The following is a 19,774-nucleotide window of genomic DNA, read 5'->3' on the forward strand; positions in this document are numbered from 1 at the left end:
GTCTATCCTCCTTCCCCTAAGCTTTTTTGCAATTAACATTCTACAAATTATTGCCAGTACAACCAATTATACTGGTTTTCTTACTTCGTCATTTCTTCACCTCCACACACATCCTCTCCCACGCCATCTTTACTCCATGGCTGCAGATATCATCATCCAATAGGCTCTATTCCTACCTCACTCACAGCTTTCCTTTAAAAAAAAAAAGAAAAAAAAAAGAAAAAACAACTCTTCCCTGCTTCTGCGTTTCCTCCTACCACAACCATAAACCTCACATCCAGACTGAAATTAAATACTCTTTCCATCCCAGCACTGCATCAGTGCAAGATCATGAAAACCAGACCTACCCTATCAAATTCAAATTCTCCTTCAGGTTCTAGGACAAGTCTATGCTGTATATAGATCCCAAATCTAGTAAAAAAATAGAACCAGAACACAATACAGCTACATCATCAAAGTGTACCAACTACTCCAGCTACTCATGCCTGTATTGTTCAGAAACCCCCTCTAACCTTTCCCCTTATGCAAGGCTTCATATTTCATAGCTCCAAGTGGTACATCCATACATCTCTCTTCTGATACTTCTACCTTTTATACTGTAAAATTCCCAGGCCATCTTTCTATGTATGTACTGCAAAGGAACGAGTCCACAAATGCAACAGATGGCAAAGCATATGTAACAAATGATTAAGATGGCTAATGTGTGTCTCCCACACACCTACCCTCCTTCCCTAGTTACAACTAAACAAACATAAGACAGATACTATAGATTACCAATATTATCTGTCTTTGTTCACCTCGGTATGTTTTAGAGCTGCCAAGCAAGAAAATAAAATAAAAGGATGTGTAAAACTGAAGTTAGCTGGAAAGACTGTGTCTGATGACACTCCTTATTGCAAGATGTCTCTTCCGGAAAGGGGACACCAGTAGCAATAAGCAGTATCAATGCAACACCTAGTAGGCAGCTCAGAAAACTGGGATTGAACTACTCAAGTTCTACTCAGGACTCTGCTTCTCTTAATTCAGGCTCCCTCTGAATCCTGCTGTCAAAATCCCCAAATAAACTGCAGGACCAGAAGTGTAAGTCTGATCACTTTGCTTCAAAGCTACACACTTTCATTGCCAAAATCAAAAACTAAGTTAAGAGCTCTCACAGCCATCAGTACTGGGCAGTACTGTAATCAAAACCTATCATAAGGGACACCTGCTTCAAGATGTAAGGGAAAGACCAGTCTCTTCATTCTCAAATGAGTGACAGTCTTTTCCTTAACTGTACTTTGTTATTTGCATTTTAGCTATGCTTTTCTTTGCTTTTTTTGCCCTGAAAAAAAAAAAAAAAGTGTGAGAAGACAAAGGTTACCTTCCCCCAGACTGTAGCGGATTCGTACATCCCACGCGTACATTGTTTCCTTGTTCTCAAATCCCAGCATCACAACTTGAGAGAGACAGATGATTGCAAGCGTGTGATTCAAGCCCTCATAGGAGAGCCCAGGATCCAAGCCACAGATGTCTTCTAAGGTCATGCTGCTCCTCTCCTTATGCCCTTTTGCTCGTTCAGATTTATCCTTGTATACCAGCATGAGCAAACAGTCTAAAAGAAGCAAAACTGTCAGAGATGATGAGGCAGAACATAGAACGTAACACATTTCTCAGTACTCAGCTTCAACACAAAGGTGCTTTAGACAACTGCAGGGTCAGTCTGATCAAGTCAATGTAAGAACTCAGTTTCCTTTTCCCATCCCACCCCCGGGTAGTTTGCAATCCTTGTTTTCAGGGAGCAAACATTGGAAGGCATGTTTCAAGGGTAATCTGCAGGCTCAGAAATAAGGAGGTAAGTAAAAAGCCTTCCCTGTTTTACTTTTCAAAAATCCAGTAGCTTTTCAGATACTCTTCCGAGTCTGGAAAGGACTGACTCATTAATTCTGAACATTAGGAGTTACACTATGATAGCTGTTCACATTACAAACACTAAAGACTGAGAGGCTATTGTCATCTATATTTCCATTAGAACATACTGAACCACAAATGAAATTCTTACGGTAGTTCACAGATTACTCAACTACTAAATGGCGAGCAGACTGCACTGCCAGATTGTTAGTGTCAGCTCAGGTTTCCTAGTTAAATGTTACACAGTAGCCATTGCTAAATAATCATTATCTGCCACACCTTTTTTTTTTTTTTTTTAAATATTTGCCTTTGTCACCATTTGTTTTTAACCCCTTCCTAGAGGTGTTTATTACACAGTAACTATGCAAGGGAAGAAAGTAATTCAGGTGCCACAGTCCCATGGGAAAAGCAGATTTCACAAGCAAACCCAAAAGACAAGAAAAAGGGGAGATACCTCTCCCACCTTTTGCATTTATAACAAGAGCACTCCTCTTCCCCCAGGTTCCCTTCCTATCACATAGCACTCAGTTGTAGATGAAATTAATGGTCAATATCAAAGCTGCAACATCCACAGCTTAAGCTGACCTACATACCACAAAGGAGAAAGCCCCCTGTGCACCATTTTATGAATGTTGGGGTGTGGTGCTCTGAGCCCTGGCAAGGTGCCCTGTGGCTCTCAGCTGGGCAAAGGACTGGCAAATCTCCAAGGAGGTGAAAAATGACTGAAAGACTGAACCGTCTGCTAACTAAAGCAGAGCTCTGCATGGACTCCCAATTGTTTTTGTGCACCTGTTAGCAAAAACAGCTGCAACTATGATATTTAAGCATTCCGCAATACAGTTGTGTGTCTGAAGAAAGAACAGTTACGGTTTACAGACCAATAAAAGCAAATCACTGGGGGCTTTTTCTAGTAAACCTGACTAATTTAGCTAGAATAAAAATACTATTTTTGAGGAATAAGCTACATTCTCAGTAAGTTTTCAAAGCAAGCTCCTTCATCTTCCTCCTTCAAACTTGGCTTACTCATGTTAGAAATCCAGGCCCGTATTCACATGTCTAGGTACTAGCTGTAGGATCAACAGATGCCCATTCACTCAGAGAAGTTTAAGAGATTAAGCCTAGATACAGGCATCTAAGACACTAACACATAACTGTAACTGAAGTAACAAAGAGTTAGGTCTGAAAAGCTTCAACTGATAAGAAACCTTTCGTCTACCAGCAACAACCCAGAAAAGATGCCATAATCCATTCTGCAGCAAGACAGATTCACATCTTCTATGTGTAGGCAACATTTAGCCCTGGAAAGAAACACTTCTGGGCCCAAATGTTTTCCCTGTTAGGAATAGAGGGAGCAACCCAAAATCTACTTTTCCCTCTCCAGCAGTAAAACATCAACTCTGAATAACATTTTCAGTTTCCCCTTCAGAAGCATAGAAATGACTATTTTTTTTTTAAATTCAAAATGTCACTTTATTTTTAAATTGAAGCGATATCTTATGTCAAAACACTGATCAAAAATAACTACTGAGCTTACAGTGCCAGCTTTTTTTACAGCCACCAATCACCCTGAAGAAATAATAATAATTTTCAGGGGAAAAAGGGGGGGGGAAGGAAAGGAATTGCATTTTAAACGGGAACCAAAACCACATAGCTGCGCCTTGAGAAGTCGCCTTTCCCACCGGTTTTAGTCAGCGCCTGGTATCAAGCTACTCGAAGCCTTCGCTCCGACGCCGGACACGGCGCCCGGGCACCGGCCTAAGGGCCTGGGCGTTAGGCGCCAGGCCGCCGCCAGCCGCTGAGGGGGCGGCGGGTCCGTACCCGCCCTCGCCTCCGCTGAGGAGAAAGCGGCCCCGAGCCGTTAGAGCCGTTAACGGCCGCCAGCCCCGGGCCGTGAGGAGACGCGAAGTCCCCGCAAGCTCCGCTCCGCGCTCTCCCCTCGCCTCCGCCCTTCAGTACGCTTCGGGGGGCTCCGGCAGCGGCCGCCTCCTATTTTTGGCCGTCTGCTCTCTTGCCAGGTAATTTATGGCCCGCTCCCCCGACTAAAAAAAAATAAAATAAAGAAATAAAAATGAAAGAGCGGCGACGGCTTGAGGTGAGCCCCGCCGAGGGTGATCTCCAGCGGAGGGGAGCCCTGTGAAGTCCCTGCCCCCCCGGGCCCCAAGCCCTGTCCCCGGGCGGAGGACGGAGGGACGCCCCGGCGCCCGCCTTCCCCCCCTCCCCACACACACACACAGGACGGGCCCCCCTCTCACCTGCCACCGGGGAGGGCTTGCGCAGCACCAGCCACCTACTCTTCCACTGCAACGAGAGGCAAAAGGAGAGGGGTTAGCCAGGGCCGGAGGAAGGAAGAGCGGGCTCTCTCCCCTCCTGGGGAGGGGGGGGCCGTCGGTCGGGGACCCCCGGCCCGCCGCGGGGCCGGGCCGAAGGGGCGCCGGGAGCGGGGACCTTTTTTCCATCTCTCAACTTGACGTGACCCTCCACCACCACGGAATCCGTCATCTTCAGTCATGATTCCGGACAGCTGCGCCCGGCTCGCCGCTTCCCTCCCCGCGCTCTGCCCGAAGGGGTCACTTTCAAAATAGCTTTATTAGGTCCCCGCACGGGCACAGGCAGCGACGCGGGCGAGCGGCCAGCGCGGCCCGGCCCTCCCCGGCACCCCCTGCCCCACCGGGACTGGACGGGACGGGCCGGGCCGGGGGCCGGGCAGGGGCCGGGCAGCCTTCCGGCTGAGGGGAAAGGGGGTCCCGGGAAGCTTTGCACTGCTTCTTTGTTCACGTCGTTTATCGCGCTGTTGGGGTGGATGTTGTGCTTGGGGGGGGGGGGGTTGTTTGTTTGTTTGTTTGTTTCCTTCAGGGTTTCGGTGGCGGGAGGCGCGAGCCGCGCCGCCGGCAGCAGCGCCCCAGTCCCGCGCGAGCCGCCCCAGCGGGTCTCCTCCGGGCGCCGCCCCGATCCCGCTCCGGGCTTTGCGGCTGACCGCCGAGGCAGCCCTGCGGCCCGGGGCGGAGGGAAAGCCCGGAACGGATCTCTGTCTCTGCGGAGCGGGGCCTGGCGCCGGCGGGCCGCAAGAGCCCCTTCCTTCCCCGCACCCCCGGACCGGCGGCTTCCTTGTAACGCTCAAACTTCTCTTTCAAAAAGTGTAATTACTGCTCCCCTCGCCTCCCAGAAGACACACAGCCAACCACCCCGGATAAAAATACTCTTTTTTTTTTTTTTTTCCTTTCTCTGCAAGGCAACTGTCACAGGATAACAACCCACTTACACCAAACCCGGAGCAGCTACAATTAATGGAATAAGATGTGTTAATGATGTCCTCAGATTTATTTCAACGAGCAACGGACTAATTAGAGTCCATTGTTCTAAAAATACTCCTACCGCATCTTATTTGATGGTAATTAGTTCTTCAGCTTTTTTTAAACAGCACCACGGCACATTTTTTCTTTCAATAGCATAATAGAAGGGCTTTTTGAGATGTTTGCGTTTTCTTCCCTTTGAATCGGTCAGTTTGCATGGAATAACATATAATTTAATAAAACCATCTTTAAGTGTGTTTCATAATGAATTAGGGACGTGTTTGTTCAACTGGCTTTGCATTCTAATTCAATTTCAATATAACTGTTAGGAAAAATATCAGATAAAATTTCACTAGTAAATTGAAGTTGGATTTTCATTTTAACCAAAGCGATAAGCACTTGAAGGGAGGAGAAAAATATGGAGGACGAGCTTCCCTGGGGTAATGCTCAACAGCAAGGCGGGAGGCAGAAGCTGCTGGAGTGCCCCGTACGAATGTGACCAATGTCAGTGGTGTGAGAGGTCAGGCAAGGACCTCTCGCTTAACCGGGACATTTCCTTGCCATCCCTGGTCTGGGTTTGTGGATTTAGTACAGTGCTAGTCACCATACAGCAGATGCTCAAATGGTGAAATTTAGTTCCACCAAATCAATGCAGTAACAGTGCACAAACAGGCTGCTTTGAAAGCCACAGATTAATTTTAATGCATTCAAAGTATGACAGTATCGACCAAAGATCTGTCATTTAGACCTTTGGGGGCAGAAAATAGACTGTATCACTTGGGAACATTCAAGGTTTTGTAAAAAACTGTTTTATTGATTGTATTGGTGTTGCTATATACTGACAGAAGCAGCATAGATTTTGAAAACAGGACAGCTAAAAAGCTCTACACAAATTGTCAGAAACACCAGTCTAACACCTTTCCTATCAAACAGCCACCTTCTTTACAGCGAGAGAAGACTGAGAGAATATATATAACACAAAACTACCAGATTAAAAGCATGCACAGCGTGGATGGATATTAATTTCAAAGTGTAACTGAAGTCACAGAACAGATACGGACGTTCAGAATGGCATAAGCTCTGTGTGGAAACCTGTTCCAAATGAATCCCTTCCAAAGAAGAGTAAATAGTTCCTCCATGCTGATTTAGTACTTGTCTTTCAGCAGCAGGTACAGTTAGTCTTGTTACACAGTCGCATTTATTTCACAGAGTTAAGCAAGCCAGACTGGTACTGCAAATGGCCAGGAAGGCAAAGCCAGACAGCAAGAGTCTTCAGCTTGTTTTGGAATCAAGACCCCAGAGGTGGATCTCAATTTTTCAAGCTAGTGTTTAGTGCTTCAGAAAAACAAACTAAAGACTTTGATCTTAGTATTCACAGTATTCATAGCTGAAAATCATATTTAAGCTCTTACATCTGTCTACTGGAAATTTGTGTGACACTTGAATAAAACTGGGAGCACCACCAGCTGAAATTGATCCTTATGCAGAGCGTTTCAGATGCCTTCCAGCACAGAGAAGTGTCATTTCATTTTTCTACCAGCTCTCAACCTGTTGAACAACCTACAGAGGGTTTCAAAGATTTAATTGTAACCTTGTACATAACAGAGTAAGTCCAAGAAAGAGCAGGTAAACATTTTTATTAAACAGTTTACATCATTTATCTAGATTAGCATTGTTATGTATTTGTACTTACGCAAATTCAGGTTTTGGTTATTTTTCCTTACAAAGTTTCTTTTAACTGCAGAAATCATTCACCACAACTAAGAAACCCATGAAGACACTGCCAGTACTATAAAACAAAACACACATCTGAGCATCTAGGCACCACTTTAAAATTCTGTATCTTAAAGCACAGCTTTGCTTGAAACACTTAAGAGAATTCAAAAATGTTAACTATCAGAGAAGAAATACATTTTACATCAACACCTTCACATATACACATCTGACACGGCTAAAGGTTCCTGGTATTAAAAAAAAAAAGTCGTAATTTTCCATTCTTCTTTATCAGATTAGATTTTTTTCATTGAATCATTTTCTGCCTTTTTTGCTAACACAGCTGAGTCCACGGCCTCTAAACAGCTACATATTGTAATAATTCCTTTGATTGTTCCCATAACAATCCCATAGACCATGACAGCAAAGCCTGTGGGTTATGATATCACCAAATCCCCAAGGCAAATGTCAAGCTGCTCCCCCAGCCATCTAGTTTAAAAATCTGTTAAGAGAAACCTCCTTTCTGAATTATTTAAACAGCTAAACAACTTGTTAGTACAAAATCTAAGACATCTTCAAAACACCCTCAAATTTAAGAAACATTTAGGCATTTATCATCAAGGTGAAGTATTTCCACTGCTATCCTCAGGGTGAGGAGCAGCTCACAGCCTGCAAAAGGTCCAAACTGCATCCGCTTGAAATCAGGTGCTCTGACTTCCAACACTTTTCAGCAAGAAACTTTGTGCTCTCAGGAGGTGTTGCATTAACCTTGCTGGAAAATTGCACACCAGATTCAGCAGATCTCTGAGCCATGTTCCTGCTTTTATGTCAGTGGAACATAAAAATATGCTTACATGTTTGGTTGAACCAAAACCTAACCCCTCTGGTTTTTTCCCATAACTGGTTTGTTGCAATCAGCTGAGGAGCAGCCTCACCTGTGTTACTCTATTGGTGTCTCTCGACCTGAACTTCAAGAGATCGTTTCTGAGGGGGAGGGAATTTCATTTTTGGTGCTCCTCCTGTTTATTTTTTTATCTCACCTGACAATACAAGGATAATGTTGTTACTGGTTAGTTTAGGGATGACAGCTCCACCAGAAACTGCACAAACACACGCAAATCACTTTTTATGTAATCCACCAACCCGGCAAACAGCTGTAGATTTTGGTGCACTGTCTCAACATGTTTGTTTTATTAAGCCAAATAAAGACAGTCTCGTATATTGAGCCATGCACAGCCCTAACATTCTAGATCAAGGCTGCTGACATCAGATGGAGTAGGCCTACTTTTGGTGGTCTGGTTTGGAATTATCAAGAATTACCAGGACAGTTTTCATATTAGCTTATAGTAAGATATTTATGCTTCTTTAATGAAACCAGAAGACTCCTGAACCCTGCTTCAAATGTTAGCATATTTAACTGTTCAACTAGTTTTTCGGGGGTTTATTTTCTCATTAATCCAGTGTACATAGTTTGTCACTCGTGTATATACTCCAGGCTTGTTGACTCTGCCACAGCCATCTCCCCAGCTGATAATTCCATAGAGGTAACAGATTTCATCATTTTCACAGGCCAGAGGTCCACCAGAATCTCCCTGTGTTAAAAGTAAGCAAAGATTATCTAATTTGATAGAAAGCAGACAGAAAAAGATCAGTTTGGGAAAATCCTAAATTAAGTATGTTTGCATGTGAGATTTAAAAAGAAAAAAAAAGCTGAAGCAGTGGTCTACTGAAGTTTCTTTACAGAAAGTTTTTTAGTCATACTCACCTCTAATATAATGGTGGGGTTTTTTAATTCCACATTGAACAGAAGTATCAAATTACAGATTTTGTTTAAAAATCTGAAATTCTTTTAGATTCAGACACCTACTGAAAAGCACAGTTGATTTGGGTCACTTTCAGTGGGAATAAGCAAGTCTTTGATGCTTACACTGTGTTGTAATATGGGCGATGCATGGATGGATTACGTAAGGCAGAGAATATTTGGAGGGTTTCTCCATGCAGTTTATTGCAACTGTCAGAGATCATGAAAGTCTTCAAAGAAAGGTGTTGCATACATACACACTTTTCCATGTGACTGTGGGATGCTATAATTTTATGTGGCATATGGGGTTTTTGCATCTGTTGAATTTGATGTTACTGAGCATTTACCTTGTCATTAAAACCATAGACCAAAAATAAGACTAAACTAATGTTTGATGACACAATACAGCAAGGATTAATTTGGAACACTTCTACTTATTTAGAAGCTTGCAAGCATTCAGGAAAGGGGGTTTTATTATTATTACTTTTAGATTGACTTTCTACAGAAATGAAAATGTTAGCAATTAAAAGAAAAATGTGACTCAGTAAACAATACTGGTGAAAGGAGCCAGCACTGTAATTATTTGAGACTAAGGAGAAATATGTTTTTTCCTATTTAAAAAGAAACTCCCTCGAAAGCAAAGTAGGTAGGAAAATTGTGTTGCCTTTATACTAGGAGATTTCTGTGATAAATGAGGGACATCAAATGAAGTCTTGCGTCTGAGATCAATTTAATTCTCAGAATCTTGCTTATTTCTCCACAACTCATCTCATTGATTGCAATTTTGGTATCAGTGCACTGATAAAAAAAAAAGTTTCCAAGAAAATCTCTAAAAAATAATCAAGCAGAACACATTATATGCTTGGCATTTCTTGGTCTTGGAATATTTTTAAATATTACAGGTGTTTTATAGTTTAATTTCCTAAGCACACATTAAGAAAACTCAGAGGTCATCTACATTTGTTGTGACATTAAGAGAGCGATCTACACTATTTCTCCTGAGAGCACACTGCAAGTCTGCCAACAGGAAAAAAAATGAATTATTGATTCACTAATAATGATTTCATGTCATGAGCACTGTTCTTCAGCAACATCTGCAACTCAAAATCACTCTTTCTCAGACTTTGCAACTCTCTCCAGACCACTTGTTTTTGTGCAGCTCCTCTCTCCTTCCCTCTGCTTTCTTCTTTCTCCCCCCATTCCTGATCAACTGTGTTTTTCCAGGGCAGGGAGTGAGAACCAGCTATAATGCTGCATCTTGTATTTGTACTTCCTGGATAAAGCAAGGAAAACTGAGCAAGCAAGGTAGTTTCTAGTTCTCTGGCTAGTACGAACGCTTGCAGCCGATAACTACAATCAGTTCTCAGCCCTGGCCTGGAAACCTTGAGCCACTGCTGGCTGCTGCCGTTTCACTCTTGACACTTTTCTTTGGACACTTTTATGATCTCTATAGGGATTCCAGCACACAGTATATATGATATTCCTTGCTTTACTTAATCTCACTGCCAACTATTAGCTATGTGTTGCCCATTTCCAAATTTATGCAAATAGAGCATAACCCTTTTCCTTCAAAATGAACTGCAGATAAAATCTGAAGGTTTATGTAAGGAATAATCTGATCCTTTATTTAAAAAATAGTCTTATCTATCATGACAATAATTCTGCATCCTTATTCAGAGCCAAGGTGTGACATAATTCAAAAAGAGAAGCAAAGTAGTAAGAGCATGAGGTCATTCCATGAAGGACTGAAGTCATGAAACATGGTTTCCAATTAAGTGATATTCTACACTATTAAATCCCATCTGCTATAGTAACCTCGGCTCCTTCCTCCTCCAAACCTTACCACTGCTCCCCACCTCCTACCCAGGTATCCTTATTTCCATTCAGGCAAGAGGCAGCAGCTCGGGGATTTGGCTCCGTTGGTTGCCTGCCAGCACATCCCTGCCAGCGCATCCCTGCCAGCGCATCCCTGCCAGCTGGCAAGCAAACCGTTGCCATCACACTGCAGGCTCAGCCAGGAGCTAAAGCAACTCACCCTCCAGCGCATAGCCACTGCCTTTTACGAAGGTAGGAGGAATATAACACCCTGTAGGTTTTTTGCCCTTCTGTAGAACTTAATTGACATTGAACAGGTTAAAAAATGAAGGTGGAAGCAAACAGTGCAGGCACATAAGTTTCTTTCCTTTAGGAACATTTCTTTTCTTTAGGAACACTGTAATGGCAAAAGTAAGCACTGTAAGACTGCAACATTTCTGGCAATAATATACATTTATATTCTCTGCCTAGAGATGACTCACATTACCTGACAAGCATCACTTTTGCTATCGAAGTAGCCAGCACAGAACATATTTTCAGTGATTTCTGTTCCATAAATTTCAGGGCTTCTGCACTTCTCCTCAGGAATAATTGGAATCAGTGTTTCTTGCAGGACATGTGAATAACCAGATATATCTTTAAAAAATTCCCAGAGAGGAAAAGGAAGTAATTTTTTTAGAATGTGAAAAGCGTAACATGGAAACACAATGCACAATATGACATATAAACACACTTAACACCTTTCAGTCATATTCGTGTTGTAGACCTCTTTGAAAGGTAATAATTTTTCTGGTGACCAGATCACTTTCTGCTCCTCCAGTCAGACTCCATGCCCTTTAAAAGAACAGTATGCCATGTCCAGACATTAATCCACTTTGGGTTCTCTCATTTCCTAGAGACTCAGGAACTCCTGTCCTCTCCTCTTTCCAGATGTAATATCAAATCATCGATTTACCAAAGGTTCCATTACCTCTTTTTGCCTTTAGACTACACATTTAGCCCAAGACAACATTTGCTCACACTAAATTGCTTACCAAAATGAGGCAGCCATCTCCCTGATCCTTCTCATCTATCTACATAGGTCTCTGCTATCTCCATATCAAAGCAGCATGGCCAAGCCTCATAATCCTGAAATTCTTCATCTGCAAGGATGGGATGGATTTTTCCACCTTTCTCAAGCTGGCTGTAAGCACTTCTCAGCCCAAAGTCTATCTGGCCCTCTCCTGTAGATGTTTCCAAAGTTTCTTGCTAGTGAAGGTAAAGATCTCCTCCATCACAGACTAGTAAGCTGATTGTGTTTCGTTTGGAGTCTTTGATATCTACCTTGAGAAACCAGAGGTAGGATTCACTCAGCTAAGGTGTCAAGCTGTTGGCACCTACAACTAAGCTATTTGCTCTTCTCCCAGTCCACGGAGATCTAGCTAGCTTATAGCTCATCTCATCCTAAAATAGACCCAAACATTTGGTCAAGGGAACCACACTCCAAATTCCAAGGACTATAAAGGAAGTTCAGGATGACTATTTCAGATGTAAATGTTGTAAACATCTAAAGGCAGGTGAACAGAATTCCAAACTATCAGTTGTATAACATATACTTGAGCATTATGTTTTAATTATCATCAGTTTTTTTCTACAGACATCAACTCTCATTTTACTCACTCTCATGCCTGTGTCCCCAGCCAGCAATTTGACATTTGAACTGATCAGGGAAAACAGTGTTACTTTCTGGCAAGCAGATGGGCTGAACAAACTGGGACTTGACAGCACAACGTTGGCCATTCTTCTTCAGCTTAATCAAAGCTGCAGATCAGAAAATACAGGAGGAATAAAGTGACTGTTCCCTTTCTTTAATGGGATTGGCAGCAATGGGTCTCAGATACAACTTTAATTATCCCCTAAGCCTCTCTTAATTAAGATATTTCAATCAAAGACAGACAGACTCATCTCAACAGCACCTGATTTCACAGCAAATTGAAGGCTGAAACATTCAACTACTCCCCTTGTGGGAATATTTGTTTTATGCTGCACTCACTGAGCAGATTTTGCTTCACTGCCTTTGTAGAGAAGGGGGAAGATAGAAAATACATATGTCTCCTCCCACCTTAAAGTTAAATAACAGTGGCATATCCACAACTTTCAGCTGAAATAAGTGGGATGTGCAAGTGCTCACTGCTTCTGAAAGCTTGGCCACCTGCCTAATTCCAATTTGATTTAAAAAATTAATTACTGCAAGAGCTGGTGTGTTTCACGCTCTGTTAACACTGAGTTCAGCAAAAATCAAGATCCTGAAAATTAAGGAATAAAAAATCAGGATATTTCAAAGCCAAGCTTCTGAAAGCTACAGAGAATTATGCAACCTACACAACCTTTACTATCCCCTCATGGGACTGAAAACTGTAAATACAGAGCTCTGCAGCATCATGTGCTTGGTACTGAAAGAAGATGTCAAAAGTGGCAGAAACGTTGGTTCCCCTGTAACAAAACCCCTGTGTTTGGCTGCAAAGCAACAGAAGGGGCTTTGTACTTGGTGTAACAAGAGCAACATGTTGGGTTTGGGCACACTACTCAAAGAGGACAGACCTGAGTTAGTGTGGACACACCTATGAAAGCTTCACATCACGCCTTTTAGAAGCTGTGGGTTTTCCATGAACAGCTGTGCGGAAAGCAAGAGATCCCACTGGATAGTCTTATTTCTCTACTGACTACATTTTTTGGCCTTTGTGGAAGAGTATCTCACAGGCTGAGAAGCCCGCATCAACCACACTCCAACACTCAGCGGCTTGTTGTTTCCCTTAGAAAAGTGTTTTCAGCAGGAAATAACTCTTCTGCTGCATCAGTAGAAATCACTGACAGGGCAGAACGTGCCCCCACATCTTTCACCCCCAGTTTCTGCCTACTTGTTTGTTTTTGCAATTGGGCTTGTCTTAGGCACTCTGTGTTCAGCTGACCCTAGATTTGGACACTGCATATTGGTGAGGCAAGCCAAATTTCAGAGTAATTCAAAAAGTCAGGAGATCTCAAAATGCCAACAGTGGTTTATACCAGGATATTTCAGAGCAGAGTAATACCCCAAATTCAGTTCATCTCCTGGTACTCTGTGACAGAGCTCCCACCAACACAGAATTTGAATGCTTTTTGCTACAGAGTGGGAAATATTCACCATCTGGAAGCAGAAAAGCTGATACATGCCTGACCCAAAATAGCCCCAATGCCGGGCTATTAAATAGTCCCATAGACAAAGTGTTCACACAGCTTGATACCCTGGGATGATGTGCCACCTTGCACAAGAGCAGATCAGAAAATAAGAAGCAAGTTGCTGTTCCATTGTCATTCTGACTAATATTATAAGGTCAATCAGAGGGGCATTTAACTTTTGACTGACTGATTTTTAAATCGATCTCCATGTAAAAAATTATTCTTAGCAACATAGATTTTCAGAGCAGATGGGGCTATTATATTCAACTAGCCAGATCCTCTATACAATACAGACAATAGAATTTTACAAAGTAATTCCTGCATCAAGCCCACAGTTTCTGTTTCAGTTGAAAAAATGCCTAATCTCACAAAGACTTAAACTGATGATGAATCTAGGTAAATTGCTCCAAAGGCTAATTATCATAATTATTCAAAATTTTCAATTTATTTCTCATCTGAATTTGTCTAGCTTTCAGATGCTGTTATAACTCTGGTGGAACTAAAATCTCTCTGCACTCAAAAGCTTCTCCTAATGTCTATGATTTTTCCAGATTTTTGACAGATCAACTAAACTTGAAACAAAGTTGAATAAACAGAAGATAAAACTGTAAGAACAAAAATACTCACCAATATCATGTTCAGTAGGGTTGAACACAGAATACTGAGGATGCAAGATGTATTTCTCTATTTCAAATGTCTGTGTTACATCAGTCGTTTTATTAAATATATGCTGACCCAGAACTACTCTAATAGTGGATTTTAGTGGGCTGTAATACAAAAGAAAGAACAAGCAATTTTGTGATTAGCGGGACAAATGAAGCCTGATTTCCAACGGCTGTGTATCCCACGAACTGTTATAACCTCAGCCCCCCATCACATCCATTATTTACCCTCTTATAATGCCTTGACCTGTTTCCCAGGCTTCCTACCTACTGGGGGCCAGGAAAAGGATGACTAATGTTACAGCGAGTCCCAGGCTCTGAGGGTCCTGATTAGCCTAACTAAAGGCTCCTTGACAGAAGGAAAAGGCAAGCACAGGCACTGCTGCCCAGCTGCTGTCTGGCTAACAAGCATCTTCAGGGGCTGTAAGCGCTTCTTGTTCTAGAAACTTAACCGAGTCAACTTCGACCAGACTTTGCCAGTGAGCACAAAAATTACCGAGGAAGAAATGAGGGACCAAAAGATGAGTCATTTCTCTGGGAAACCAGGCTCTTAGAAATATTACAGGCATGGGTCAAGATTTTAAAGGTGCTGGCAAACTGACAGCTGAGGAACATCTGGGCAGCTTCCACCTAAGAGCTGTCACCACTTCTGCTCAGAGATTAGAATGATCTATGTTAAATCTGTCATCTAGAATCAAAAGCAACTTGGTGGAGGAAGGTCCCAACAGCACACTGATCTAATGGGAAAAACCACACTCAGAGGAGAATACAGTTTTTGTAATTCACACCATCTTTTACAGTCATTGTATGTTTACTTTAAAAAGACCACAGTCCTCTCATATCCAGTGTCCTAGGACAGACAACTAATAAGAACCAGTACAACAGTTGGGAAGAAAGAAACATTTGGAAATAATCAGGAAGTATTTGGAAAGACAGTAAATTCTCTAGCTTTGAAAGCAATGGAATTCACATTTCACTCTTCCTTTAAAACCAATTTGATCTGCATGTGCATAAGTCTACAACAAATATAGTTAGCAAGTGTCTTCAACATAGGAGCACTCACATGTTTTGTTACACAGTGCAGGAGTAGAAAATATCTGCTGTCACACATCAGGAACAGATGCAGAGTGGCCAACATCATTGCAGTTTCCCTAGCTGTGTTTCTATGCATCAGCAGTGCTCGTCAGATACAAAAGCACTGTGTACTGAGCATGAAGTGATGATCAACAGTAATGTATTTGGAGGAAAGAGTTTCTAACTAATAGCAGCACAGAGAGCCAGCAGCTACCCTGCAACAAAACCTATGCTTATAATTAACAAAGGGAAGTGCAAAGTTTAAATTTTTGTGACTGGAAATCAAGAAGACAATAAAATATTCTTTGATCAATATGTAAGGCCAGGATTTTCTCAGTGTTCTTGCAGTGGTAAACCAACCCCCTTGAAAATCAGATTTTGGGCCTGTAAAAGAGAGTGGAAATTCACTTCCTGGAATAGTATTTAGTATAGATTTTAAAGGCACTGAATGGTCCTACTATGACTTACAGGTGGTTCATTCAGGAAAAGAAATAGAACATGGGTTATGGAAAAGAAAAAAAAAAAAAACAAAAAAACAAGTTAGCTGCACAGGTATCTATTGTCGCCTAGCGGAAAACAGTTGAAATTGTGGCTAACAGAGGTACTAAACGTACGGAAGAGTGCAAATTACAATGCAGCAATTATGGAAAATCTGTATGTACCAAACCACCAGCTGGAAGTGGGTGGAAATGTCCTGAATAACTGCCAAAGTTAGTTGCTATTTCACAACATTTGAAAAACAAATGCGTTGTGGCTTGAGCTCCAAATGCTTCAGTACAGCATTCACAGTGGTATTATTAGCTCTACAAGATATCAGTATATGTATTCTGGCACAAGGTTTTCTGTTTCTCTTGGCTTCTTTACTATGCAAAGGAACAAAGGGTATGAAATGATGTAATATTTTTTCCATCAATGTGATCAAACTGAAATCAGAGAAAGTGTTCAGCATTTGTGGAAAATGAAATATTGAGAATAAAATAAGAGCATCCTATAGTCAATATTTGCTCCAGCATCCCACAGCTGGAGGACAAAAAATCTCAAAAAAACCCAAAACACCTGTCAAGGAAATCAGCTTCAAAAATTTAACAGTTCAGTTCTTCCCTTGGGCTTTTTGTAAAGCTCAGCCCACTCTATTTGTGTCAACCAACGGTAATTTATTGTCTCTAATAAATCCTTGCTTGGCTGTCTCAGCCTTTTTGAACAAAACACAGCAGTGAGCATAGCCATCTCTGTTACACCTCAAAGCAGGCATAAACATTCAAAAAGGTGAGAAGAAAAGAAATACTGATATCTCCCTGCAGATGCCTGCACATGCAAGCTCCCATTCTATGCCCTGCTCTGCCCTACCTTATGCCTTCAGCCAGGTCATTTAGCTTCTCTGAGACTCCTTAAGGAACAAGATAAGGGCTTATGAGATAATAGGACTCCAAGCTATTTGTTAGCTCATGAACAGCATTCAAATTGCCAGAAACTCCTTTTGAAACATTGGTCTTTTATAATCTCATGTTCTTTCTTACTTGTTTCAGTTCAGGTTTGTTCTGAGTCGCAAGCAGACAGTGACTATGAGGAGGAGAGGATGTACTGTCATACTAATGGGTGAATTTACCTGTTAGCAAAGCAGTGTGCTGCTGACACAACCCAGCAAGTCTGAATAAGGCTTCCACCGCAGAAACTCTCTCCAATATATATAGCTGCTGTCCAGGGGTGAGATCCAGGCAGAGATGAAGATCCCCCAACAATCCTAGGTCTCACAAAACTTCTTTTTTTGTGTCTTCTCCCACATGGTCTTCTGATAACTGCAAAACTGTCTACATTGTCTGGAACTGGTGGCCTCCTTTCCCTGCTTGCTGAGATATAAAGGGATATGGCATCAGACTATAAATCCTTGTGATTTCTAAGGAATGGAACTTTTATAGAAGTCTTTAAAAGAAAGGTTCGTTAAATTATCATTAAACATTCACATACAACTGAATCTCATTCAGTTCCTCAGGAGACTTGCAAGACTGAAAGCATGCCTATTCCCAACCCTGGCTACGTGTGCACTAGTGTAAATTAAATGCACCTGTGAACATTCCCAGACACTGTTTCATTTACCAATATGAATATAACCTTCACTACTGGAGGAGGCACAACAGAATGCATGATACATCACACCTTCATTTTTGGATTCTGGACTGAGTTTTGCCATTGCAATAGCAAGGACTAGGATGCTTGTGTTACCATCATCTACCAAATGCGTTAGAACCATAAAAGGGAAATAAAAGGATCACTTTATAAACTGACCTTTTAGTTTACATCCATGTTCTAAAGGTCAGCTTCAACATTAACAACAGTTAAATATTAATTTAGGGAAGAGCAGGATCTTTAGGTTTTGGAATTAAATACTATGTCTCATACATCTTTAGGATCCAGTCCTCTATTGGCTCATAGAGGCCCATTCATTTCGCTGGGCCCGTAATTCCCTGAGTGATGACAATTTGTACCAAAGCATCAATAATTTCTGACATCTTGGATGTTCTAGCAGAAAATTTGGTGATGTTGGGATGATTGTGCCTGAAAGCAATAGTGTGACACGGCTGTTATTTCAGGACAAAAATCACAGATTCTATCACAACTCCAAAAAATGCAAAAGAAGCCTGTTGGTGATTTACCGCAAACAGTACAATACTCAACACTCCTGGGAACAGCATAACATTCAAAATTATGCAGTAAACGCTTGCTCTAGTATCAATAAATCTTTCTTCATTCATTCATAACATGGATTTTAAGAGAGCCTTTACATACCGCAAGATGGAATGTCACAATACTCCCAAGACAAACTGTTGTCCTTCATGATGTAACACCATGGCTTCTCATCACCATCTGGATTTCTAATTAATTGAGGGGGAGAGTGAATTACAAGCATTAACCACAGTGCTGTTCCAAGCTTCCCAGAGGTTTTCTGCTTTTTCCCCTGCCGCATGCAGAGGACTGACAGGACTCTTAGAGTTCGAGCCACCTGACAAAGCGCTGAAGCACCTGCTAACCCCTAAATGGGTGAGCAGCCTTTTGGTAGAATTCTTCATGCTTAAAGCTAACCAAGTCTAAGGTTCTGTAGGACCTGAAATACAGACACATGACTAAACACCTGTAAAATTTGCCTACAAGTATTTGGATGCATGAGCATGTTCACATGGTTTAAATACAGCCCACACTGAAGTGCTTTAACAGATATCAGCTCAGCTATTTTCAGGACTAAATCCCATGGGAGAGATTCCTTTTTTTAGATGACTTTTTTAAGTGAGGAAATTCCAACACAGGTAGATTCATAGAAAATCCATAACAAGAATAGCTAGCAAAAATGAATTTGAGAAGCTCAGGTTCACATTCCCTGGAGAGTCTGAGGAAATGAAAGACTACGTCAAGAAAATATTGTATTCCTCAAAAGGGAAAAAGAAAAAAAAGGAATATCAGAAACAGTTTAGCCCTTTGTTACCTTGGTGTTAAGCAGGTTTGGGTTTGATTCCATTAGGGTTTCTCCATGGTACAGCTTAATTGTCTTTATCAATGCCTTATAAGTAACCAGAAATTTGCCCAGTTTACTCCTCCAAGAATATAGGGAAACTTTGGAGACCCAGAAAGATCTTCAGTAGGCCAAGAAAAATAGACAAGGTAATTCAGGGCTCCAGATAAACAGTAATTCTAATTTCAGTTGGATTTATCAGAAGCACTATCTATTATTATAAGGTTCTTCAGTATTTTTTTTCTTTTTAATCTGACTGCTATTCAGAAAAAGATTACAGCACTTTCAAATTCTCAGAACTGAAGAAGCAACACAGGTTGAGTCATCTTCCGCCAACAATGTTTCTAAATTAGGCTAGTTGAAGAAGGTATCTGCAGGATTATATAGTGTAGCAGAGATATCCCCAGAAATTGTAACAAGCTGACAAAAAGCTGAAAAGCTTTTTTCTCAGCTCTACACAACATGAACACATCAGCTCCTACACCATGTTGTTCTTTGCATTTCCAATCTGCAAATGAATATTTTGCTTAAATTATATTAATCGAAAGGATCAAGTTTTATCAAAGCATAAAATATGTGCCCAATAAATTGCCATAGTGTGCTGGGAGACCATAAATCTCATACCTAAGTGCTTGAATCAGGACCAAGCCTTGGAAAGCAAGCTGATCTGGGTTAAGGGAGGGTGTAGGAACTGCTTATTAGTAGTTTGTGTTAGATAGAGAAGAAGATCTACTTGCAGCATGCATGCATGCTTTTTATCATCAAACAAATTAGGAAGTGCAGTACATTCTGATTTTCCTGAAATACTGGTTTAACTTCCATGAAAAATAAAAAC

General features: G+C 41.5%; 2 protein-coding genes across 7 annotated transcripts in view; both read right to left on the reverse strand.

Annotated features, from left to right (window-relative positions):
- DOK7 (docking protein 7) overlaps positions 1–5,379 on the reverse strand; it is a 66,710-nt gene extending 61,331 nt beyond the window's left edge. Inside the window, exons 1-3 of one of the 3 annotated variants that reach the window (XM_069794683.1) lie at positions 4,333–5,379; positions 4,140–4,185; positions 1,361–1,606 (exon numbers count right to left, since the gene is read on the reverse strand). In XM_069794683.1, coding sequence (XP_069650784.1) covers positions 1,361–1,606; positions 4,140–4,185; positions 4,333–4,386 — 346 coding nt within the window. In that variant the 5' untranslated portion in view covers positions 4,387–5,379. The remainder of the gene's footprint in view (positions 1–1,360; positions 1,607–4,139; positions 4,186–4,332) is intronic. The other 2 variants (XM_069794664.1, XM_069794675.1) reach the window with 2 other exon arrangements.
- A 584-nt stretch (positions 5,380–5,963) lies between these two features.
- The window catches only part of HGFAC (HGF activator), a 44,728-nt gene continuing 30,917 nt past the window's right edge, over positions 5,964–19,774 (reverse strand). For 2 of the 4 annotated variants that reach the window (XM_009923249.2, XM_069794714.1), the window contains 6 exons: positions 18,222–18,307; positions 17,044–17,284; positions 14,329–14,468; positions 12,166–12,306; positions 10,994–11,142; positions 5,964–8,482 (listed from right to left, as the gene is read on the reverse strand). In XM_009923249.2, the coding sequence (XP_009921551.1) occupies positions 8,312–8,482; positions 10,994–11,142; positions 12,166–12,306; positions 14,329–14,468; positions 17,044–17,284; positions 18,222–18,307 (928 nt within the window). In that variant the 3' untranslated portion in view covers positions 5,964–8,311. The remainder of the gene's footprint in view (positions 8,483–10,993; positions 11,143–12,165; positions 12,307–14,328; positions 14,469–17,043; positions 17,285–18,221; positions 18,308–19,774) is intronic. The other 2 variants (XM_069794704.1, XM_069794721.1) reach the window with 2 other exon arrangements.

The sequence above is a fragment of the Haliaeetus albicilla genome, chromosome 1, assembly GCF_947461875.1.
Source record: "Haliaeetus albicilla chromosome 1, bHalAlb1.1, whole genome shotgun sequence".
NCBI lineage: Eukaryota > Metazoa > Chordata > Aves > Accipitriformes > Accipitridae > Haliaeetus > Haliaeetus albicilla.